Genomic DNA, 22,014 nt, shown 5'->3' on the forward strand with positions numbered 1-22,014 from the left:
GAAAAAATAAATTGTTTAGGAAAAATCACTGAGTTTATTTGAAATGCAGAGCAGTAGATTTAGTGATGTTTTGGCATTTATAACCAACGGAAAACTATCAAATTTATGAGAAGACTAAGGGGCGTATTATCACTCGCGAGTCGTAAATTCGCCTTAAGTCGAATGTTTTGGCGAAGTAACAGTTTGGTGGTATTACCAATGGCGAACTCCGTAGTTCGTCTTTGAAAACAAACTGCCAACAGAACTGGCGCAGTTTTTCTCTTCTCAGTCAGAAAAAATAATCCATAAATGCAATATATGTAAAAACCTCAAACAACATCAATGACACAATGGAAAGTTCAATATTTTCATATGCAACTAATGTTACTGAGATTGAAAACATTCTTAATACACTGGGAGAAAATAAGGCTCCAGGATTTGATGGAATCAGAGCAATTAATATAAAAAGCTATAAGGATGTCTTTCTTCATTCTATGCAAATTAATTAATTTGAGCATAACTCAATCAAAAATTCCATATACTTTAAAAACAGCAGTTGTTAGGCCGATTTACAAAGAAGGAGTAAAGGACCAACGAAACAACTATAGGCCTAAATCAATACTTCCAGTTATTGAAAAAATTTTGGAAGTTTTGATGACAAACATGCATTGATTCATAGAAGCCAGTACGGTTTTCAGAAGGGTAAAAATACAGGAAAGTTAAAGAGACATCACGTATTAGTAATGTTCATGGACTTCAGTAAGGCATTTGACACATTAAATCACTCAAACCTTAACAAGGAATGTTACAGATGCCAAGAAACTACAACAACTACGGAAGACGTAAATTGCAACACACCGTACCAAGTATATTCAACAGACAAATTGTCATGATTCAAAACTTTGAAAAAGGAAAAAAGGAACTAAACAAATATTTCATTAATTGAACAAATTGAAATTTTATTATAATCAATACTTACTTTTTTAATTTTGAACTTTGAAATTATATATGTATATATGTACATATATAAAATCGTAAACTTTGCTTACTTTTATTATAATATAATTGATAGATATTCTTCTGCAGACAAGCTTAGGCTTCGCAGATACTATTGTATAACCATATACAGAAAAATTAATAAATTTCAAAAAAAAAATCCCAAAATTGTCATTTCGTGAAATTACAGGAAAATAAAATTTATTAAATAATAAAAACGCTTACAACAAAAAAATATTTATAAAGTCAGATTAAAGAATATTGTTTTTTTTTGTGAAAAAAAGTAAACAAACATAAAAATGATAAGCAGCGTTGAATTGTTTTTCGAGGATGAAACTGAAGAAGTAACAAAGAAAGAAGAAAACATCATGATCTGCAGATTGAGGAGAAGATTAAGAGATGCTTCCAACCAACTGGAAGAACCAGATAATTTGTAATAAAATTAACAACTACTTTGATAAAATTTAACTAGATTTTTTTAAAAAGACTTGTGTTATACTTTCGGCTTAGCAAACCCGAATTTAAGTATGTATTAAGTTGGATAGGTTGAGGATTTCAAACGACTCAAAGTTCTGCAATTCCACCAATTTTAAAACTTGCGTGCGCACTAAGATTTCTCGGATGTGAAAGTTATCAAAATAGTGTAGGAAATGGCTTTGAGCTAGGTTTCTTCCAACCTACAGTTTTAGTAGTTTTAAGCGGAGTACTTAATTATCTTGAAGCAAGAATCTGCCCAGTTTGGATCAATGCAGATATGTCCACTAATAAAAAGCAAGAAGCGAGAAACTATTTTTTCAAAGATCAGGCTTACCATGGAAAGTTAGATGTGTAGACTGAACTCACATTGGTATCATAGCTCCTGCTCAGTTACAACACCAATATTTAAACAGAAAAGGTTTTTACAGCTGAAATGCGATGGTAGTAAAGTACTTCAAAATTGAATCGTGATGTTTAGGTAAAACTTTTTAGAAAGGGTTTGGGAATTCGGAAAAGCTGGAGCACAATTTTCAGCAATCCGTTCTTGCATACCATTCGGTTTAAGAAATTGCCCTACGATAGCTTTTTTTTTAAACCCTTTCTACTGGAAGAAATTATAAACAAGGTATTAAATGACAGTAAAATAAGGTTGGTTCAAGAAGCCCATAAATAATCTACACGCAAGTTGTAAAGGAGGACATAAAATAATAACACATTTTTGGGATTGAATTGTTTTTATTTTTTAAAAAACGAAGATATACTCTTAGATCCCTTTGCACCTTTTGCAAGTGCCTTTTCCTTTGCAGTGATCTTTTTTTCTTTTACAGGAGCAGCTGGTTTAGGTGACTCTTCTATATTGTTTTCCGGACACCCTTCCTCCAATTTTATTTTCTTTGCTAAACCATTTTCAGAATTGACAGACTTTCGTTTGTTGTTAGCTGCTTTGTTCTCTATTTCTTTAATACCCAGGTATTGTTTAAGTTCTTCGTGTACACTCAAATCAACACATGACCCGACAATATCACAAGCGTTTCTCAGATAGTCTACTTCTTCAACAGTTTGAGTGACTTCACTCTTCTTGTAGTTTTGCGACAACGAACTTACACCGCAATATATTGACTCTTTTTTTAGACGTTGCACTAGATTCTTAACCTTCACCGCTAACCATGCTATAGTTCGGTTTGAATTGTATTTGAAGTATTTGGTTTCCGCTGCAATCTTCACATCTGCTACGACTTCTAAAAGCTCAATGATTGTGTAGTTTGTTAAGAACTTATGCACTGAAGGATCATCATCATCGACTATGTCATCCAGAGCCATGGCTCGTTTTGAACAGAATTTTTTTAGATAAAACAACGCCAGGAAGGTGGGGTCGACCGGTGCAGTGAGGTATAGCTTGCCATTGGAACATACTTGGTCATCAATCAACCAACTGCGGTGAGGTTCTGAGAATTCTAGAATCTCAAATAGTTTTCTACTCTTTTCATCAACAACGTAAAGTGCAGGTTTGCCCTTTCCAGGATGATAGAAATATTCGAATTTTAAATTCTCTGACGCGCTTAGAAGTTGTTTGTCGAAAAAGAAAACTTTCTTTTCCGCATCAAGTGTTTTAATATTTTTACTTGAAGAAGAATTAAGTTCTTCTTTATTTTTTGTTAATTTCGATCGTGTTGCCATGTTAATTATAATAATAAATAAAAAAGTTGTTTAAAAAATTATATCAACAAAAACTGAAAACTCGCATTTTCGCGCTAGAACTAGAGTTGTGTAAAAATGTCATTTGACACAAATGTTCGGAGTTAGGACTGTTCAGATTTATACATGAATGTGAATCTCCGTTCTCTGAATTTTGTAAAACATTTGAAAACAAGTTATGTCCCCGTTCAAACTAGAAGCCGAGGCTAAAGATTTGTGTGATGTTTCCTTAAAATCTTTCCAAAACATTCTTTTAACATCCATAGTACGTAATAGTTATATTGGGGACATTGAAAAAGCTAGTGACTACGTAATCACAATAAAATTAGCTTTGTGAATGCAAAATTACACAACAAAGTTAGTCAATCCGCAACTGTCATATTAATGACAAATGCAAATAAACAAAATAAGAAACATTTGTGTTATCAAAACTTTAAATATGTAGTTTTTTTTGTTTTAAATAAAATAAAATCAAAATGAATAATTTAGGTTTGGAATTAAATACGGAAAGATTAATTTCGTTTTAAATTTGTGTGTCCTTAGTGAGCAGCTGATTGTAAAATGTCAAAATCAGTGTTCACTAATGAATTAAGCCAATCAGAATGACTTGACTACGTAGTCACTTGCTTAGTGAATGCCCTTATTGATATGGGGGGGGGGGGGCGAAAACACAAACAATTCAAATATCTTACCTTGTGAAACAACTAACTTATTAAAAAAGTTTGTATTTGGCATTAATGAATTTCTGTGGGCTCGGACAATTGTGTGCTACTCGCCTATAAATTAAAGTTGGTGAAACTTCAGCTTTCTTCTGTCAAAGAGGACAAATACAATTTAATAAATATGATGAACAGCAAAAACTCATATCTACTTCGTATCATTCAGAAGGCGTCTTTCTATTTCTATAAGGCTCTAAGCATAGTGTGTTCAGATTTACTTTCGATAAAACGCTTTAGTGTTCAACTGAAATTTTCCGGAACAAACAAAAGATTATTTGTTAGAATGTAAATAATATACATTTATTATCCCCAAAGAAGTTCTATGTTCTCAAGATTTTAAAGAAAAACGACTAGAGTGTTCAAGGACTTTTCGTTTAAGGTAGGCCTTATGTTCTTTTAACATTTTGACGAGCTCCATTATGAGAAAACCAAAACAAAAGCCCTTCACCAAGTTTCGGACATTTTTTGAAATGTCAAAAATTTCCCTTCGGTTTTTTATTTGAAAATTGAAATTTAATTTGCGCTTGAATTTATTTTGCGTTTGCTTCACATTTGTTTGTTTCTATTTATCTTTAATTCAGATTTTAATTAATATTTTATCATAACAAATAAAAAGACAATGCCTAATCCAGTTGATCCAGAAAAAAGGGAAGTACGTTCGTTTCTGGTTTCGAGAGACCCAAGTGTTGATAGGCGTTTTCGACCATGTCCTGAGCGTCAAGTTGCTTTGTTTCAAAATTTGGAAGAAGAAGAGGACGAAGAAGATGAAGCTTATGACGAAAGTGCCTCTATGGCAAGTTCAAACACAGCTGTCGAACAGGAAGGTGCCTTAATTTACCTTCGTATGCGCCCATTACCCAACGAAATACCCTGCTCTAGTTATAAGATTTTGGGGAATGTTTTGGTCACATCCCAGCTAGATTGTAGTGGTAATACCGGCAAGAATCAAATGGAAAAACATTTTACATTCAGTGAAATCTTCGACAATGCCATCGACCAGCATGCGATATATGAAAAGTGCATACGTAGTAAGATTGAATCGGAAGAGAACTTCACAATGCTTACATACGGAACGTCGGGTTCTGGCAAAACCCATACGTTACTTGGAGATTTGGACAAACCCGGCATAATCCCTAGAGCAATTGAAAACGTATTTGCTTTGTATGCTAGCAACCTATATCCCCAACCAGCCGCGAAAGTGGTTAACGCAATAGTATCAATAGTCGACGATGAATCAATGCGCAAAGAAATGCTCCTGCGACAGACCATTATCTCTGCATGCAACGACGTCCAATCGGTCTATAATCGGGTTCAACAAAAGATTGCTTCTCAACACGACTTTAACACCACAGTACTTGAGAACACATCTGTATTCGTTTGGGTATCATTTGTCGAAATCTACAATGAGTTTGTGTATGATCTCCTAAGCCCTATAGCCGCAACGGGCACAACCAGGAGGAAGAATCACAAAATCGTGTCCAACGATGGGAAAGTATTTATTAAAGATCTAACATCAGTTCACGCTAAAATGGCAGCGGACGCATATAAACTTCTGACATTCGGATTACAAAAGGTGAAATACGCCTCAACAGCAATAAACTCGAATTCAAGTCGTTCGCATTGTATATTCTTCATAGACATAATAAAATTTTCCCAGCCTGGCACATTCACACTGACTTCGTATAAATTTTGTGATTTGGCAGGCTCCGAGCGGCTGAGTAAGACTGGAAATGTTGGAAGCCGACTTAAGGAAGCCCAACGAATAAACACCTCATTGATGGTACTCGGTCGCTGCTTGGACGCAGCCAACAATCAAAAGAAAAAGAACGGCGATGTAATTCCATTTAGAGAATCCAAGCTTACAATGTTACTTCAATCGGCTCTGTTGGGTAAAGAAAAACTGAGCATGGTTGTTAATATCACTCCATCGGATAAATATTTCGAAGAGAACATGAATGTGTTGGGATTCGCTTCGATTGCTAAGAACATCGTATTTAAACAGCCAATTTTGAAGACTGATCGTAGTGCCAGGTATTCGTGGTTTGTCGTCCATGCTGGCCAGGATAAAAGATCGACAGCGGCAGAAGACACCTCTCAACTAGATGCATTGCTGGAAGAGAATTTTACGTGAGTTTATTTTGCTAATCTTGTTGTCTTATATCATTCTTTATAATATTTATTTATTTAAAAAAAAATCCGTTTATTTCTCTGTTATGTAAGGAATGAAGATCTGTCGTGGGTTTGGGTTTTGTTACTGTTGTTGTAACTACTTTTATTACTTGGCAAAATCATGACGACGCTATACATCAGTTTGTAGTACTCTAAAAGTTTTTTGTCCTTAATTTTTTGGACCCCTAAAATCAATTTAAACTATGAATGTTAATAAAGCAGCAAAATAGTGGGTGATTTCGTCCCTCAAAACTGATGCCAAAATTGAAGTGGTATGACGATGAATGTAAGAAATGCAGGGAAAGTCTTTCACTTACCTAAATTTTTTTAGACAATCTAACAACTCACAGAGGAAATAACCTTGAGCAGAATAAAATATATAAAGATTTGTGTAGACGGAAAAAGCAATTATATTTAATCAAAGCGGGAAACTTGTAGACTGTAAGGATTCAAAGTCAATCTGGTTCAAAGTACGGATTTTGGGAGGTCGCAGCATGTCTTCTTCTTTAAGTATTGCTGCGGACGACCTGGCCACATACTTTGAAGGTTTACTACTGCCAGATCCTTACCAGAATTCCATCAGTTTTGTGCTGCAAAATTTTTCAATCGATGAGCTAGATTCTCCTTTTACCAGTTGAGATGTTGGCATCTCTAAGCAGAATGAAAAATAAAGCAGCGGGTTTGGATGGTATTCCAATCAAATTCTAAAACAATTCAACTTCTGAATTTCTCGAGCGTGTGTTTACAGAAGTGAAATTTCCGAGTTACTTTCGTTTGGCTACAATATTTCCTATATTTAAAAAGGGTAATCCGAGTTCACCAGAAAATTATAAAGGAATCTCAATTCTGAGCTCACTAAGAAAACTGTTTGCACAAATGTTGTACGTTAGGCTTTGTGAATTGGATTGAAAGAAATAATTTGATAAGTCGATATCAGGCTGGTTTTCTATCGGGCCTTTCAACGATTGAACCAATTTTTGCTCTTACGAGCGTTGCCAGGCGTTTTATCGACAAAAAGAAGCCCCTATACCCTTTTTTCACCGATTTTAAAGCTGCTTTTGATACCATCAACAGAAGGTCCCTTTAATATAAGCTACCAGTTATTAGTCTTTCAACCAAATCTATTCGGATTTATGAACAACTTTTGTTAAACACGTCTGCAATGTTTTGTAATGGTATATCTATGTCAAAATCCTTTAATACCGAAACAGGTGTTCCACAAGGCTGTATATTTAGTCCGCTCTTTTTACCAATGACATTGAAAATAAATTACCGGGAGGCGTCAACTATGGCGATTCATCTTTGAAGGTTTTGCTCTATGCTGATGACCTGGTGGTGTTCTCTGATAACCCAGTGACATTGCAGCTTCAGATAAATAAACTTAAACATCTCAAAATTCAACACTTCCAAATCTAAAATTATGATTTTTAAGCCCCAGAACCGTTCAGATAATAATGTACCACTATTGAAGTTGTCAGCGAGTATAATAATCTTGGTTTTACTAATACTCATAATTTGAACATCAAATCATATTAAAGAGAAACTGGTACTAGAAAATCAGCTATAAACTCGATGTGGTCACATTTTTTTCAAGAAGCTTTTTAGACACTAGAGGATATGGAAGTTATTCAAAGATACTTTTTCAGAAAAATCTTCCGGCTGCCGCGTAGCACGCCTAGTTACGCCATTTATGTTGAGTGCGGGCTTCCGCAAATATATGTTAGAAATTTAAAGGACAACGCATACTATCTTATTAAAGCTATTCATGGACCTGATAGTAATCTGCACAACGAATCCTGCTATATCACTCCATTGTTTCTCTTTTAGAAATTGGTATGCTCTTGCCACAGCACATAATTTAGCAATGAATCTAAATGCAAACAAGAAAGAAGAATGGAGAAATAACTTTTACAACTGCGTTTCGATGGTTGATGAGGAAATGTACAAAACTAATCTCGAAAGGGCTAGGGAATCACTTTCTAGAGCAATCTATAGCCGTCTTTATTTGGATTTGGGTGTTGATAATTATTTCTGTGAGGACCTTTCTGCTTCTGATATAAGTTTAATATTCAAAATACGGACTGAAACTCTTGAGTTACCTACAGGCCACATAAAACGGACTTAGATGCAATTTGTTCACTCTGCAACTCAAACCAAAACGAAGATGTTTACCATTTTTTAGCAACTTGTCCTATTTTACAAGAAATCCATAGACTTCATTTCGATAAAAGCTTCTTTTCGTCGGAAGAATGTTTACGTGTTTTGAACAGGGAGTATGGTTGGAAATTGCTGGTACGCCATGCAAATAATTACAGAAATTCTTATTTGGGTCTGTTTTGAAGTATCTACTTAAATAAATAAAGAAAACAAGTTTTGTTTTAGCTTATCTAAAAGCCCCAATATTTCATAACTTGAACCTATTAGAGTTCGCCTTTTTTCCGTTTTAACTAAACTATAAGCCCATATTCTCTGAAACCTTTCCATTTCTTCGACATCTTCGGTTTCTTAGTTCAAAAAAAATTAAACTTAAATATTTTGAACACTCATTTAAAGTACCTAATTGTTCATTGTTTTCTTTTTTCATTGTAACACATATTTATTGTTAACTATTCTTTTTCTTCTTAAAAATAACTTTGCCATTTTTAAAAAACAACATTTAAAAAGTTGATAATTTTTTTGTGATATTATTTATATGTATATGTTCTTTATTTTATATTCCATATTTGTATACTCTTTTTCTCAATGTAAACGTCTTGAAAGTTTGTTTTCTATTGTAAATTATTATGTATCGTTTTTAATGAATAAAGATTTATCTGTCTATTTTTCAAACGAATATACTTCAAGGCTGAGAAAGTAGGTTCCTTGGACAGACAAATACTTTAGACTGATCGGTGTGGACTGGGTGTTAACCCACCAAAAACCGATTTGGTCTTACTTTCGAGGAGATACAAAATTCCATTTGTCAACCCTCCCTATATTAAAGGAATCCAATTAAAATTCTCAGACGATGCTAAATACCTCTAGTAGCTATCTTTTCTTGCAGAAAAGCTATTGGTAATAAATGGGGTTTACAACCCAGAATCACGCATTGGCTATACACATCGGTAATCCGACCGATTTTAACGTACGGTGTGGCAGTATGGTGGACTACTTTAGAGAAAGCTATAAAACGCGACAAATTAAATAAAGTCCAACGTTCAGCTTGTATAAGCGGATCGCTTCGCACGACCCCATCTGCGGCACTGGACACCTTACTCTACCTAACACCTCTTGACATATTTAGCAAACAAATAGCTGCAAGCTCTGCTATTCGCCACAAAGCTTCGTTGCAGTGGACAAACAACAATAAGCTACTCTGTAATTCAAAGAACACAGACTACACCATCCCCCAACTGCAATTCGACAGAAATTTCTAGATTTCTATACCTCCCAAATCTTTTTGGGAGGATAGGACATTTTTGGAGGATGAGTCAATGCATTTTTACACAGATGGGTCAAAAACAAAAGAAGGGGTTGGTGGAGGTGTGTACTCTGAACGACTGAAATTAAGTCTCTCATTCCGCCTTTCCAATCATTGTAGCGTGTTCCAGGCGGAACTTTTGGCGAAAGAGGAAGTCTTGTCCTGGCTTAAAGAAAACGTGATATCAACATCTGATCTGTTAGCCAGGCCGCTAACAAATCACTGGACTCTGTCTCTACAAACTCAAGATTCATGTGGTATCACAATGGGCCTAAGTGTGTCCGTTTCAATCAATTGTTGTCTATGATCGTGGGCAAGAAGTCAATTTTTTTTTAAATTAACGGAATTAAATCTTGGATCCATATGTGAGGACTGGTTGGTTTAAGGATTTAAAGTGCTTTGGAAGATTAAAATGTACAAGAACAAGTTTGGCTGATCTTAGTGTTGGAAGTTCTTTCAGGTTTCGGTCAGGTTAAGTCACTCGTTAGTCACTGTAGAAATTATTGATTTTTAATTTTAATTTTATTGGTTGCACTGAGACCGACAATTGATGAATGTAATTTAAACCATATTTATTCAGTGATGATGAAAATTAAGACATTCTAATATAGATAATCCTTTCTTTCAGACTTCGAAATGAAAACGATAGACTGATTTCTGAAGTATCACGATTGGAAAAAGCACTGAGTCAACAAGAATACGATTTAAGAAATCAATTGGTAAATAACTTCCAAAAATCCTTAGAAGAACGAAATCGTAGTTGGGAGGATCGACTGGCTAGAGAAATTGAAATGGTAAAGCAGAAATATGAAAATAAGGTAATTGGAAGAAATTAAATCAAATGCAATTCAAATAATGTATATTTCCACCATTTTCATTTCAAGATTGTAGCCTTGAAAGCCGAACACGCTCGTGAGTTGGAAGATATAAATGAAGAAGTCACTCAAGTGAAAAAGCGCAGAGCTACTCTGGGAGATTATACGAATAATATTTTAAATGTTCCCTAATTTATAATTTGCATAGATGTTTAGTTTTTTTATTTTGAATAAAATATTTTTATTGCTCAACCTGTTATTAATACAAAATGCTTACAATTTTCAAACAAGTATCTATGTTATCTTGTCATTATACGTATGTTGTATATTTTATGTTGTGTGTTGTATGTTGTATGTTTGCCATCATATAAGGACTATACTATACAGATCTACCTAAACATTTGCAGTAAATTTTTTGTATATGCCCTTGGAACAATCTGCCTGACATGATGTAAAGAATAGGACACACGAGATGGTCTAAATTCTTCTGCCAATTTTCGGTAAATTATTAATTTGAAAACATACTTTTTAACCTCCGTTTTTCACATTCTTAAAAATGAGATAATTTATTAAGATTCAGATTATGCAGATTCATCTTACACTTTTAATTTGTTTTAAATCAAACTGGTTAGTACATTTTAATACTTACATAACCTTATAGACCTATTCTACATTGTAAGTGATCAGATCACATATGTCTTTGAATTAATACAAATGCTCAAGCAGTAGATGCATAAATAAACGATTTTTATTTTGATATGAAACAGACTTGAAGGTTTTTTGGAGTTCCATTAAATAAAATTTACTACGAAAATAACATGTCGTTCCGTAAAAAAAATTAACCTACTTAAGGTGGCATTACTGTATAAATTTGAAATATGTAAACTATTTTTCTATTTTATCTGTAAAATATTCATTGTTAGAAATCGTATATAGACTGGGGTTAATAAAGGTTATCAAAGAAAATACGAAAAAGCAATTGTCACAACAATACATGAGTCTAAGAGAAATAACAGTGCATATCAAAAAGTCGCAGTTCAGTCAACTCATTAACGGATGACAAACCGATTACAGTTTAGCACTTATAATATTAATAATTATAGTTTACTGTCAACAATTTTAAATTTGGTTATTAATTGTTTTATCTTAAAGAATAAGCCTTTGTTCTATAAGAACAAACTCATCAATAGTTTGCAGCACACATGATTAAAAATCAAACGAGAATGTTGTTCTTAGTCATTCAAGGCTAACTGCATCGATTAGAAGTTCGTTTGCGATTAGGTTCACAAAAACGAATATACATAATTACATGCGATAAAAAATAAATAATATTTCAGTACGAGAGAAATTGGCATCAGAACTAGTTTAAAATAAAAATAATTGAAGTGTCTCATACGGATAGCTCTGAAAAAAAGTTTTTAAATACATTTCTTTATCCAAAACAAGTCTTCAGAAGAAGCAGATTCGTTTTCAATGAGTTGATTTAATTAAAATGAGATTTTTATTTTATAATATTGTGCAATACAATTGAGATGGCGGATGAAATTTTATTTGAATTAAATTTAAGTCCAGCACTTCCTGTGGACATCAAAGATGTTGCCTGCGAACAAGGAGAAAACGAAGACATCAAATGTGAGTTGGTGGAACAGCTTCGAAATTTAATATTTGGTGGGTTTGAATAAAATAAGTTACCGTTGCTGGAAAGATATTTGATATCGTAACGTTTATAGAGAAAGGAGATTTTGAAGCACATCGTACAGACGACGAATACCTCATCAAGTTCCTTCGAGCAAGGTATTGGAACATTGAACAAACGTATAAATTGGTGAGTTGTATGTCAATATAATGGGAATATAGTTTTTATATGAATCTATAAAAGATAACTGTCCAAAATCAATTCAAAACCTTACTTACAATAAGAAAACCAAATGATTTGTATTAATTTTAAAATATACTGGCTTGTAAGATACAAATGGTTTTAAGGATCTGCACTAAAAAGAAGGCATATAAAAAATGAAATGAGTTAAGGCAAACATTCATTTAAAGAAATGAAGAGTAATTTTTAATCATGAGACCTAAATTTAAATTTCCATGTAAATAATACAACTAAAAGTTTAAAAAAAAATCGCATTGAGACTAAAAAGAATGTAATGTTTAAAACGATACAACCGGATACATCCATAAAAATGTGTACCCAAACAGTAGATTACAAATTCAAAATTATAGAATTTGAGTTCTTAAATTAATAAACTTTAATAATCAATTTGTTGTAATTTAACATTTTAATAGCTGTACAATTACTATTCATTTCGAAAAGACAACAAAATACTACACGACAACGTTCGTTGTGTGGATCTTATGAGCTTGGCGGAACAAGAAATACTTACAGTGACACCATACAGAGAACAAAATGGACGACGTATTATGATCTTACGCTTTGGAACTTGGGACCCCAAAAAAATGCCAATTGATGATATTCTTAGATTGACTTTAATAATACTTGAATTAGGTTCAATGGAACCGATTTCCCAAGTAGCAGGTGGAATTGGACTATTTGACTTGGGTGGTCTTACTATGAGTCAAGTTCTTCACTTAACCCCAAGTATTGCACAAAAAATTATTGCCCTTATTGTGGTAAGTTTACTATAAATTATAAGCTATTATCACATTTATAAAAATCGTATGCAATACATACATAAATATATTCAAGACTTCAAGTCCTTTAAGGACTGCAGCAATCCATATCGTCAATCAAAATTGGATATTTTCTGCCATTTTAAAAGTTTTCAAGCCGCTGTTAAACGCAAAAATGAGGGAAAAATTGTTTATACATGGAAGCGACATGAGTTCATTGCACAGTCATATCGGACCCAAATATTTACCAAAGCGGTAAGTTTTGTTAAGCAGTTGAAGAAGCTATGTTTTGCTATCTTAAATAAAATATATTTTTAGATATGGTGGTATTAAGGAGGATTCCTCATTTCAACTGTCATTATGGACGGAGGCTTTACGAGCGGACGATAAGGTCAAGTGGGAATTACAAAAGCTTGGTTATAATATTTCTGAAAACTTGTGATTTTGTGTTTGATTTATACAAAAGTGAAATTATTTTTTAAATAAAACATTAAAATGAAACTAGTCATTAATTTTCTTTCTGAGGGTGGTTTTAGGTCAATGTGGGAGGTTATTGAGTTTATTTATTACCTAGCCAATAAATGAATTATGGCTTTAATTTAACCTATAAATAGATCAACATTTTGCATCAAAAAATCAAGTTACATATGTTTATATTTTATTCACACGATAACATCAAATGTTTATAAACAACTTTAATACTACCCAATTCGAATTTTCAGAAATAATGGTTGCACTAAGTTAACTGTTCGATGCTCTTATTTAAATAAAATCGATTTAAACTCCACTAAATATACATTTAATTTAGTTTATTCCGGATCATAACGATGGAATGTTATTATTTTTTTTTTATTATTTTGTATTATTATTTTTTCATTCAACTTATTTTTAAACCACGTAGTTAAATTTAAAACAACATTAACTTTATTCATGCATAAAATGACTGTAATTTTCTTTACAAAATGAGTGTTAATTGTTGATACATTGAAAACAGCAATTATATTAACTTGAGTTTAATTTATTATCTCAGTGATCAGGTTTGGAGTTTGAGATGGTAGGGCCTGCGGTCAAAACCAAATATGGGACCATTTTTCGGATTTATCAATTTCTCAATAACAACAATGAGTAGGTATTTTATGAGACTCAATGACACTGAACGAAAGAAACAATACATATTGGATATACTGTGTGCAAGGGTGGATCCAGACTTTTAGAAGAAAAATTCATGTCCGAAAGGTCTACATTATGATGAGCATTCAATTCGGGTGGAATGTTTTTTAATGGATTCAAATTTCAAATAATTTTTGGAGTAAAGAGTACGAAATTGTTTATTATTTACATAAATTTAATAATTTTTGTTTTATGTTCAATTCAATGAACTCTCAGCAAAGTGATATGCTTTTGATGAAAATGTAAGGAAACACAGATTATGTGGCAAGTTTAACCAAGGATTTTAACCTACAAATCTCTGCATAAAGTCATTGGGCAGGTTGAGGCGACATAGAAGGGACTTGAAAGTAAGGTACGTTTCTAGCATCTGATTGGTCAGCTGCCAAAAATTGCCTTCCAATTAAGGCAACTTTATTGGAAAGTTGACTGGAAAGTGAGTCAAGACAAATCTCCCTAACTATTAAGTTAAGTCTACTTCTATCAAAATGGCAGTTGATCATGTTTTTTCATTGAACTGAGACCTGAACTTTATTACTTAATGATTTATTTATTTTCTGCACAACTTCATTTAATACATTCTGTAAATGGGTCCCTTGTCATTTTGAAAAGAATAACTAATATTTCTTTACTATACAACATACAAATTGTGGTGGACTTGTAGCTTGTCTGAGGATTGTTTTGTAGACAATAAGTTTGTTGGTACTTTTTATACAACGAACTTAAAGTAGAGGTTTGCGAAGTAAAGTTGTGAATTTGAAATTCATGACACTTGAAAAACTAAATAGTTGCCTTGGTCAAAATTTACGTTCAAAGAATGAAGTTGACTGCAAATTAAGTCCGACGTTGGGCAGGTTCAGGCGATATATAAGGGACTTGAATGAAAGTAAGGTAAGATTCTAACATCTGATTAGTCAGCTGCCAAAAAATTGCCATTCAATTAAGGCAACTTTATTGGGAAGTTGATTGGTAAGTTAGAAAAATGTCCTAAACTATCAAGTCAATTCTACTTATGTATGTCAAAATTACAGTTTCATAGTTTTTAATTAAACTTAGAACTGAACTTTATTACTCTGTGATATATTTATTTTTTGCACAGTTCTATTTGATGTTTTAAGTAGAAAAGTTCTTCGTCAAATTGGAAAAGGAATGAGTAATATTTCCTTAAAATACAAAATTCAGGTCGAGATAGAAATGTAGGTTGCCTGAGAGGTGTTTTGTAGACAATTATGTTTTTGGTACTTTTGCACGACCCACTGAAGGTAGAGGTTAGTGAAGTAAAGTTCAGAGTTTGAAGTCTATTACACTTGAACAACTAACTTGTTGACTTGATCTAAATATACGTTCAAAGAACGCAGTTGGCCGCAAATGAAGTCCCTTATGTTGTCTGAACCTGTCCATTGTTTATACAACTAAACTATTAATTTTATTTATTTATTTATTGCATCAATTAGAGTTAACAGCATACTCAAATAAAGTGATAAATAACACAAGTTTTATTTAAAATATTATATTATGATTACGAACTAAGAATGTAAAGTAAAAAAAAATAGACTGAGCATATATTTAAATGTACCTATCTCTATTAATATGAAAATTAAAGTCAACGTAATTTGATAAGTTATTAATTTCTCTAACACTTCGAGTTAATGGTTCGTTAAAGGCATAATTCACTCTATAAGCGTTTTCGGGAAATAAGAAACGATTTCTCAAATCATGTGAAGGAGCGTATACATCTAAAAGAGCTAAAAAAAAGGACAGTCTATGTGATAAGGTGTCATGAATAAAAGTTATCGCATACATCTTCCTTCGGTTCTCTAGTGACTGAATACCAATAAGTTGACATCTTACAATGTAAGAGGGCACTTAAATATTCCACCTTAATTTATTAAACATCTATCGTGTGAATCTTTTTTGAAGTGCTTCTATTCTAGGTTATGGAAGTTATAAAAAGGATTCCAAGTGATGCAGCAATATTCTAGAACTGACCGTACATAGCTTTAAAGAGACTCTTTAACGTATACGGATTATGTATGTAAGTCAACAGAGTTTCGATAAATAAAACCAAGTATGGGATTTGCTTGGTTGATTAAAAATTCGATATTTTTGCGAAAGTTTAATTTTTGGTCAAAAATAACACCAAGATCTTTTTTGAAAAACTTTTTCAAGTGTATGATTCCCAATGTTACAATTGTAGTCAATCGAAAATAAGTGGCGAGTGAAAGAGAATGATTGGCATTTAGCAATAATCAGATTTAATTGATTTCTAAAAAATTTCAGATCATCTACAAACAGGAGACACATTGAGTTTTGAAGTACATTAGGTAAGTCATTAATGAAAACGAGGAATAAGATCGGACCTAAATGGCTTTCCTGAGGAACTCCTGTTGAAACAACTATAGGATTTGATAGATTTGAATCAATGTGTAGTATGTACATACTGACTACGATTAGTTAAATATGTTTTTAACCAGTTAAGCATACGACAATGAAACCCGATTTTTTCAAAAGTTTTTTTCAATAGAATATGGTGATGCACCCTGTCTAATGCCTTAGCGAAATCTGTGTAAATAATATCCACTTGGTGACCCTTCTCCATTTCGTTCACTACATAATTAGTAAAAACAGCTAGGTTCGTAGAAGTGGATCTACTGGAAACGAAACCGTGTTGAAAAAGAGATATTATTTCTTTGAGTAAAAATTTTAGTTTTCTGCAAATTATCTTTTCAAATAACTTCGGTTTACTAATACGCCGATAGTTACAAACGTCTTGATCGGTAGTATATAGGACGTTTTCCATTCAAGAAGAAACAACCCATGATGAAGTGAGTTATTAAAAAAGATGAATAATATTTTGCAACAAGCGGAAGCACACTTTTTTTTAAAGAATAGGTGGAATTCCATCAGGGCTAACATTATTATCTTCGTTTAAATCATTTATTGCATTCTGTACTTCTGGTAAAGTTATTCTGTGTTTATATTGCGAAAGGACTGTTCATCAGATTCGATTTAAAAAAACCAGAGAAAGCATTACAAATGTCAGTCAAATTATTTAAAGTCGATCCTGAATACTGCATACATTTTGGTATTCCATTAGATTTTCTTTCATTTTGTATAAAGGTCCAGAAATATTTGCTATTGGATTTAAGTTTAGATTCAATTTCATTGATATAATTCTTATATAGGAATTTTTTTTTTTTTTTTTTTGGGTGGCGCAACAGTCCGTTGAGAACTAGGGCCTAGTGACTTACAACTCTCAACCATTCCTGTGTGCGAGTAATGTTGTCAGGAATGGAGGGGACCTACAGTTTATACGCCGAATCCGAACGGCTAATTTGAGAAAGCACTTTTTCATGACAAGAGTTACTCTTGGAGAATTTGTCAATTCCTCGCAAGAGGCAGTACCCGTGAAAAGACATAGATGGCATAGGCAGGGATCGATCCCAAGACCTCTGGCATGACAGTCCAACGCACTAACCATCATACTACGGGTACTATAGGAATTTATTAAGAACGTTAAAATTTTTCTCCAAATTTAAGTAATTTCTACGCAGATTGGAATTTCATGGAGATTTTCGTGAAAGTTTTCACGAATGTTGGTTTTCAAGTACTCAAGAGTTAAAGTCCAGCGGTGTAAGATTGCATGGTCTTGGTGACAAGTTGATATCGCCACGACGAGAAACTACGCGGCCAGGAAATGCCTCTTGCAATATTCATTATATTCGCTAGAGTTATTTGGAATTTGGCACCGTCTTTTTGAAAGTGCATACTTTTAACATGTACAACATATCTACGACGAGCGCCGTCCCTTGGGATTGGATTCGAAGGCCTTCCAGGCTGGAGCGTTGATGTCTATCCGCTCTACATGTCCTAGCCATCTAAGCCGTTGGACTTTAATTATGCTAACAAGTTCAATGTCGCTGTACAGCCCGTACAGTTCGTCGTTATATCTTCTCCTCCGTTCTCCAACTATGCGTACGGGACCAAAAATCACCCGAAGAATTTTTCTCTCGAAGCATCCTAAGACGCTCTCATCTTTCTTTGATAGGTTACAGGCCTCAGCGCCATAAATGAGAACCGGGATCCATGATGATGAGTGCCTTAAAGATGGTGGTTTAGGATGCTCGAGAGAGGACTTTATTTCTCAATTGCCTACTAAGTCCGAAGAAGCAGCGATTTGCAAGAGTTATTCTTCGTTAGGTGTCGTTGTCTGTATTAATAGCGGTGCCTAGGTAGACAAAGTCCTTAACTCAAAGTTATAGCTGTCCATGGTGACGTTTTGTCCAAGACGTCGTCGTTGTTCAATGTCCTTTTTTGATGACAGCATATACTTGGTCTTGCCCTCATTGACCACTAAACCCATCTTCTTCGCTTCCGTCGCAATGCTCAAAAACGCTCCACTGATATCACGCTTTTATCTTCCAATTATTTCAATATCATCTCTGTTCTTTCCAGAACGATGTTAAAGAAGTCGCATGACAGTGCATCGCCTTATCTAAAACCTTTTTTGACATCAAATGCATCGGTAAGATCTTTTCCGACCTTGATAGAGCAGCGTGCATTCTCCATCGTCGTTCTGCACAAACGGATAAATTTGACAGGGATGCCAAAACTAGACATTGTCGGGTAGGCGGAATTGTTGATCTGCGTCGCCGAGGTTGAGTGGTTCTATCTCCCTTACAGCGAAATTCGGTTCGTCATCGCCGTTATATAATTTGGAGAAGTGATCTTTACATATTCTCAGCATCGACTGCGGTTCTACTACGATGTTCCCCTGATCGTCTTCACAGGCTTCGGTTCGTAGCTGGTACCCTTGGGAGGTTTTTTTTACCTTTTGGTAAAATTTACGAACCTCATTCCTGTTGTGACATCATTCTATCTCCTCGATCGCGCGCTTCCCATGCTCTCTTTTTTTCCGTCAAACTCACGCAACAACTGAATCCAGCTGACCATTCACAACGTCGCGGGGCAGTAGAGGAAGACCGCGACTCAGGTAGCGCACCCAGGTGGGAGAGGACCTCAACCAACTTGGCGTGCAAAACTGGAGACGCATGTTCGTTGAGGCCCAGGTCCGCCCTGGACTGTAGCGCCATCCACCTTAAGTAAGTAAGTAAGTAGATACTAAACAACAGCTTCTAAATATCTAAAACTCGAACAAAAAGGAGCCAGGAATAATACTTTAATACCATTTAGTCCATAAAGTTCAGTGCTACACATCATGAGTTTGTTTTTGTTACTCACTACAAGTTTATGGTCCAGAAACTATAGCCTTAATACATGTACCGGTTTATATCCAAAATCGACTATATTGGACTAGGTTAATGGTATCCAATTGCTATGATGTATTAAAGACAACCCTTGCTGTATAAAAATAAATTAGGTGGCGCAACAGTCAGTAGAGAACCAGGGCCTAGTGACTTACAACTCTTAACCATTCCTGTGTGCGAGTAATGTTGTCAGGAATGGAAGGGACCCACAGTTTATATGCCGAATCTGAACGGCTAATTTGAGAAAGCACTTTTTTATGACAAGAGTTAATCTTGGAGAATTTGTCAATTCCTTGCAAGAGGCAGTACCCCCTTTTAGGTGGCACAGGCAGGGATCGAACCCAAGACCTCGCATGACAATTCAACGCGCTTACCATCATGACACGGGTACTGCCTTGTTGTATACCCAAGTTAATATCCATATTTGCTTTGACGATCTGAGGTATGATTCAAACCAATTGTAGATGAATCCTCGGAAACCAACACCAAACATCTGTTTTCAAAAGAGTAGTGTGCTTTTGCAATGTCAACGACAGGCGCAGCTCACTTCATTGTTTGTCTGATGACAGAGGTCTTGGGATCACTCCCTGCCTGTGCTACATAAAAGTAATGATTCTTGTCATGAAAAGTGCTTTCTCAAGTAAGCCGTTCTGATTCAGCATAAAAACTGTTAGGGACTTGCTTGACAAAAAATTAATTTTAGATAGGCAGACTGACATACAATTATACTCACGACCCTGGCAGGCTCTGTTCTGGGACTCTTAGTATAGGTTTTCCTCTAAGATACTTTAATGGATCATCTAAGTGTGACGGTTACTAGACCAACCGTCAGCCTACTAACCTAACCTTACCTTATTAGATGAAATAGTTCAATAAGAAAAACTATGAAGGAAGTATACATATTTCCAACTGAGGTTACTTATGGTTTAACAATAATTCAAGTCATAGGATTTAATTTAATTTGGTATGCCGGACGCTATAAATTAAATTAAAATTTGTAATAACAAAGTTCAATAAAATTAATACATTGCGCCTAATTGGGGCGTGTTTCCTTGCAATTAATTTTTAGAAAGCTGAAATCGCTTTCGTTTGGAACAAAAAATAATTTAGGTTAAACAGCAGCAATGCCAATGATATATGAAAATAATATATTCACATAAAACGACATGTCTCAGTGGACTAATAACTTGTAGACACAACACAAGCAAAGCGCACAGTGGTCAAAATCCACGAAAAGCTGGAGATAATTATTGCATACATAAGATACAGTGTTGGGTAATTCCGAGGGAACAAAAACGGTTATTCTTGTATTTATATTGATTTTTATAACGATTGAAATAATGCTGCTTTTAATATACAGTGGTAACTGGCCCGCCTCAGATTTGCACAGGTTGACTTATTATAGTTTCGTAAAAGAACATACAAAATTTTGCTTAGTAAAGGGTGATTTTTTTGAGGTCAGGATATTCATGCATTAGTATTTGACAGATCACGCGGGATTTCAGACATGGTGTCAAAGAGAAAGATGCTCAGTATGCTTTGACATTTCATCATGAATAGACTTACCAACGAGCAACGCTTGCAAATCATTGAATTTTATTACCAAAATCAGTGTTCGGTTCGAAATGTGTTTCGCGCTTTACGTCCGATTTATGGTCTACATAATCGACCAAGTGAGCAAACAATTAATACGATTGTGACCAAGTTTCGCACTCAGTTTACTTTATTGGACATTAAACCAACCACACGAATGCGTACAGTGCGTACAGAAGAGAATATTGCGTCTGTTTCTGAGAGTGTTGCTGAAGACCGTGAAATGTTGATTCGTCGCCGTTCGCAGCAATTGGGTTTGTGTTATTCGACCACATGGAAGATTTTACGCAAAGAACTGAAGCCGAACGATCTGCCACAACGTCGAATTCTCAGTGAATGGGCCCTAGAAAAGTTGGCAGAAAATCCGCTTTTTATCGACAAATTTTGTTCAGCGATGAGGCTTATTTCTGGTTGAATGGCTACGTAAATAAGCAAAATTGCCGCATTTGGAGTGAAGAGCAACCAGAAGCCGTTCAAGAACTGCCCATGCATCCCGAAAAATGCACTGTTTGGTGTGGTTTGTACGCTGGTGGAATCATTGGACCGTATTTTTTCAAAGATGCTGTTTAACGCAACGTTACGGTGAATGGCGATCGCTATCGTTCAATGCTAACAAACTTTTTGTTGCCAAAAATGGAAGAACTGAACTTGGTTGACATGTGGTTTCAACAAGATGGCGCTACATGCCACACAGCTCGCGATTCTATGGCCATTTTGAGGGAAAACTTCGGAGAACAATTCATCTCAAGGAATGGACCGGTAAGTTGGCCACCAAGATCATGCGATTTGACGCCTTTAGACTATTTTTTGTGGGGCTACGTCAAGTCTAAAGTCTACGCAAATAAGCCAGCAACTATTCCAGCTTTGGAAGACAACATTTCCGAAGAAATTCGGGCTATTCCGGCCGAAATGCTCGAAAAAGTTACCCAAAATTGGACTTTCCGAATGGACCACCTAAGACGCAGCCGCGGTCAACATTTAAATGAAATTATCTTCAAAAAATAAATGTCATGGACCAATCTAACGTTTCAAATAAAGAATAT

General features: G+C 34.6%; 3 protein-coding genes across 3 annotated transcripts; 2 read left to right on the forward strand and 1 right to left on the reverse strand.

Annotated features, from left to right (window-relative positions):
• Positions 1-2,153: 2,153 nt before the first annotated feature.
• Positions 2,154-3,206, reverse strand: LOC129952195 (ribonuclease H2 subunit B). Its single transcript, XM_056064670.1, has one exon. The coding sequence runs from the start codon at positions 3,127-3,129 to the stop codon at positions 2,188-2,190; it is 942 nt and encodes a 313-aa protein (XP_055920645.1). The 5' UTR covers positions 3,130-3,206; the 3' UTR covers positions 2,154-2,187.
• Positions 3,207-4,366: 1,160 nt separating this feature from the next.
• On the forward strand, positions 4,367-10,573 carry LOC129952186 (kinesin-like protein subito). The gene is made up of 3 exons (XM_056064654.1): positions 4,367-5,993; positions 10,124-10,313; positions 10,380-10,573. The coding sequence occupies exons 1-3, from the start codon at positions 4,486-4,488 to the stop codon at positions 10,500-10,502; spliced, it is 1,821 nt and encodes a 606-aa protein (XP_055920629.1). The 5' UTR covers positions 4,367-4,485; the 3' UTR covers positions 10,503-10,573.
• Positions 10,574-11,340: 767 nt separating this feature from the next.
• Positions 11,341-13,448, forward strand: LOC129952198 (clavesin-1-like). Its single transcript, XM_056064672.1, has 5 exons — positions 11,341-11,978; positions 12,041-12,135; positions 12,600-12,944; positions 13,021-13,199; positions 13,263-13,448. Exons 1-5 carry the CDS (start codon positions 11,843-11,845, stop codon positions 13,384-13,386), a joined length of 879 nt encoding a protein of 292 aa, XP_055920647.1. The 5' UTR covers positions 11,341-11,842; the 3' UTR covers positions 13,387-13,448.
• The last annotated feature ends 8,566 nt before the right edge of the window (positions 13,449-22,014 follow it).

This window comes from Eupeodes corollae, chromosome 3 (genome assembly GCF_945859685.1).
Source record: "Eupeodes corollae chromosome 3, idEupCoro1.1, whole genome shotgun sequence".
In the NCBI taxonomy this organism is placed as follows: Eukaryota; Metazoa; Arthropoda; class Insecta; order Diptera; family Syrphidae; genus Eupeodes; species Eupeodes corollae.

Coding starts and splice junctions, on each gene's coding strand:
- LOC129952195 (XM_056064670.1), bottom strand. CDS start 3,129: ATGGCAACACGATCGAAATTAACAAAAAATAAAGAAGAACTTAATTCT.
- LOC129952186 (XM_056064654.1), top strand. CDS start 4,486: ATGCCTAATCCAGTTGATCCAGAAAAAAGGGAAGTACGTTCGTTTCTG. Junction 5,994..10,123: donor TTGCTGGAAGAGAATTTTAC/GTGAGTTTATTT, acceptor CCTTTCTTTCAG/ACTTCGAAATGAAAACGATA. Junction 10,314..10,379: donor AGCAGAAATATGAAAATAAG/GTAATTGGAAGA, acceptor TTTCATTTCAAG/ATTGTAGCCTTGAAAGCCGA.
- LOC129952198 (XM_056064672.1), top strand. CDS start 11,843: ATGGCGGATGAAATTTTATTTGAATTAAATTTAAGTCCAGCACTTCCT. Junction 11,979..12,040: donor GCTTCGAAATTTAATATTTG/GTGGGTTTGAAT, acceptor TAACGTTTATAG/AGAAAGGAGATTTTGAAGCA. Junction 13,200..13,262: donor CCCAAATATTTACCAAAGCG/GTAAGTTTTGTT, acceptor ATATATTTTTAG/ATATGGTGGTATTAAGGAGG.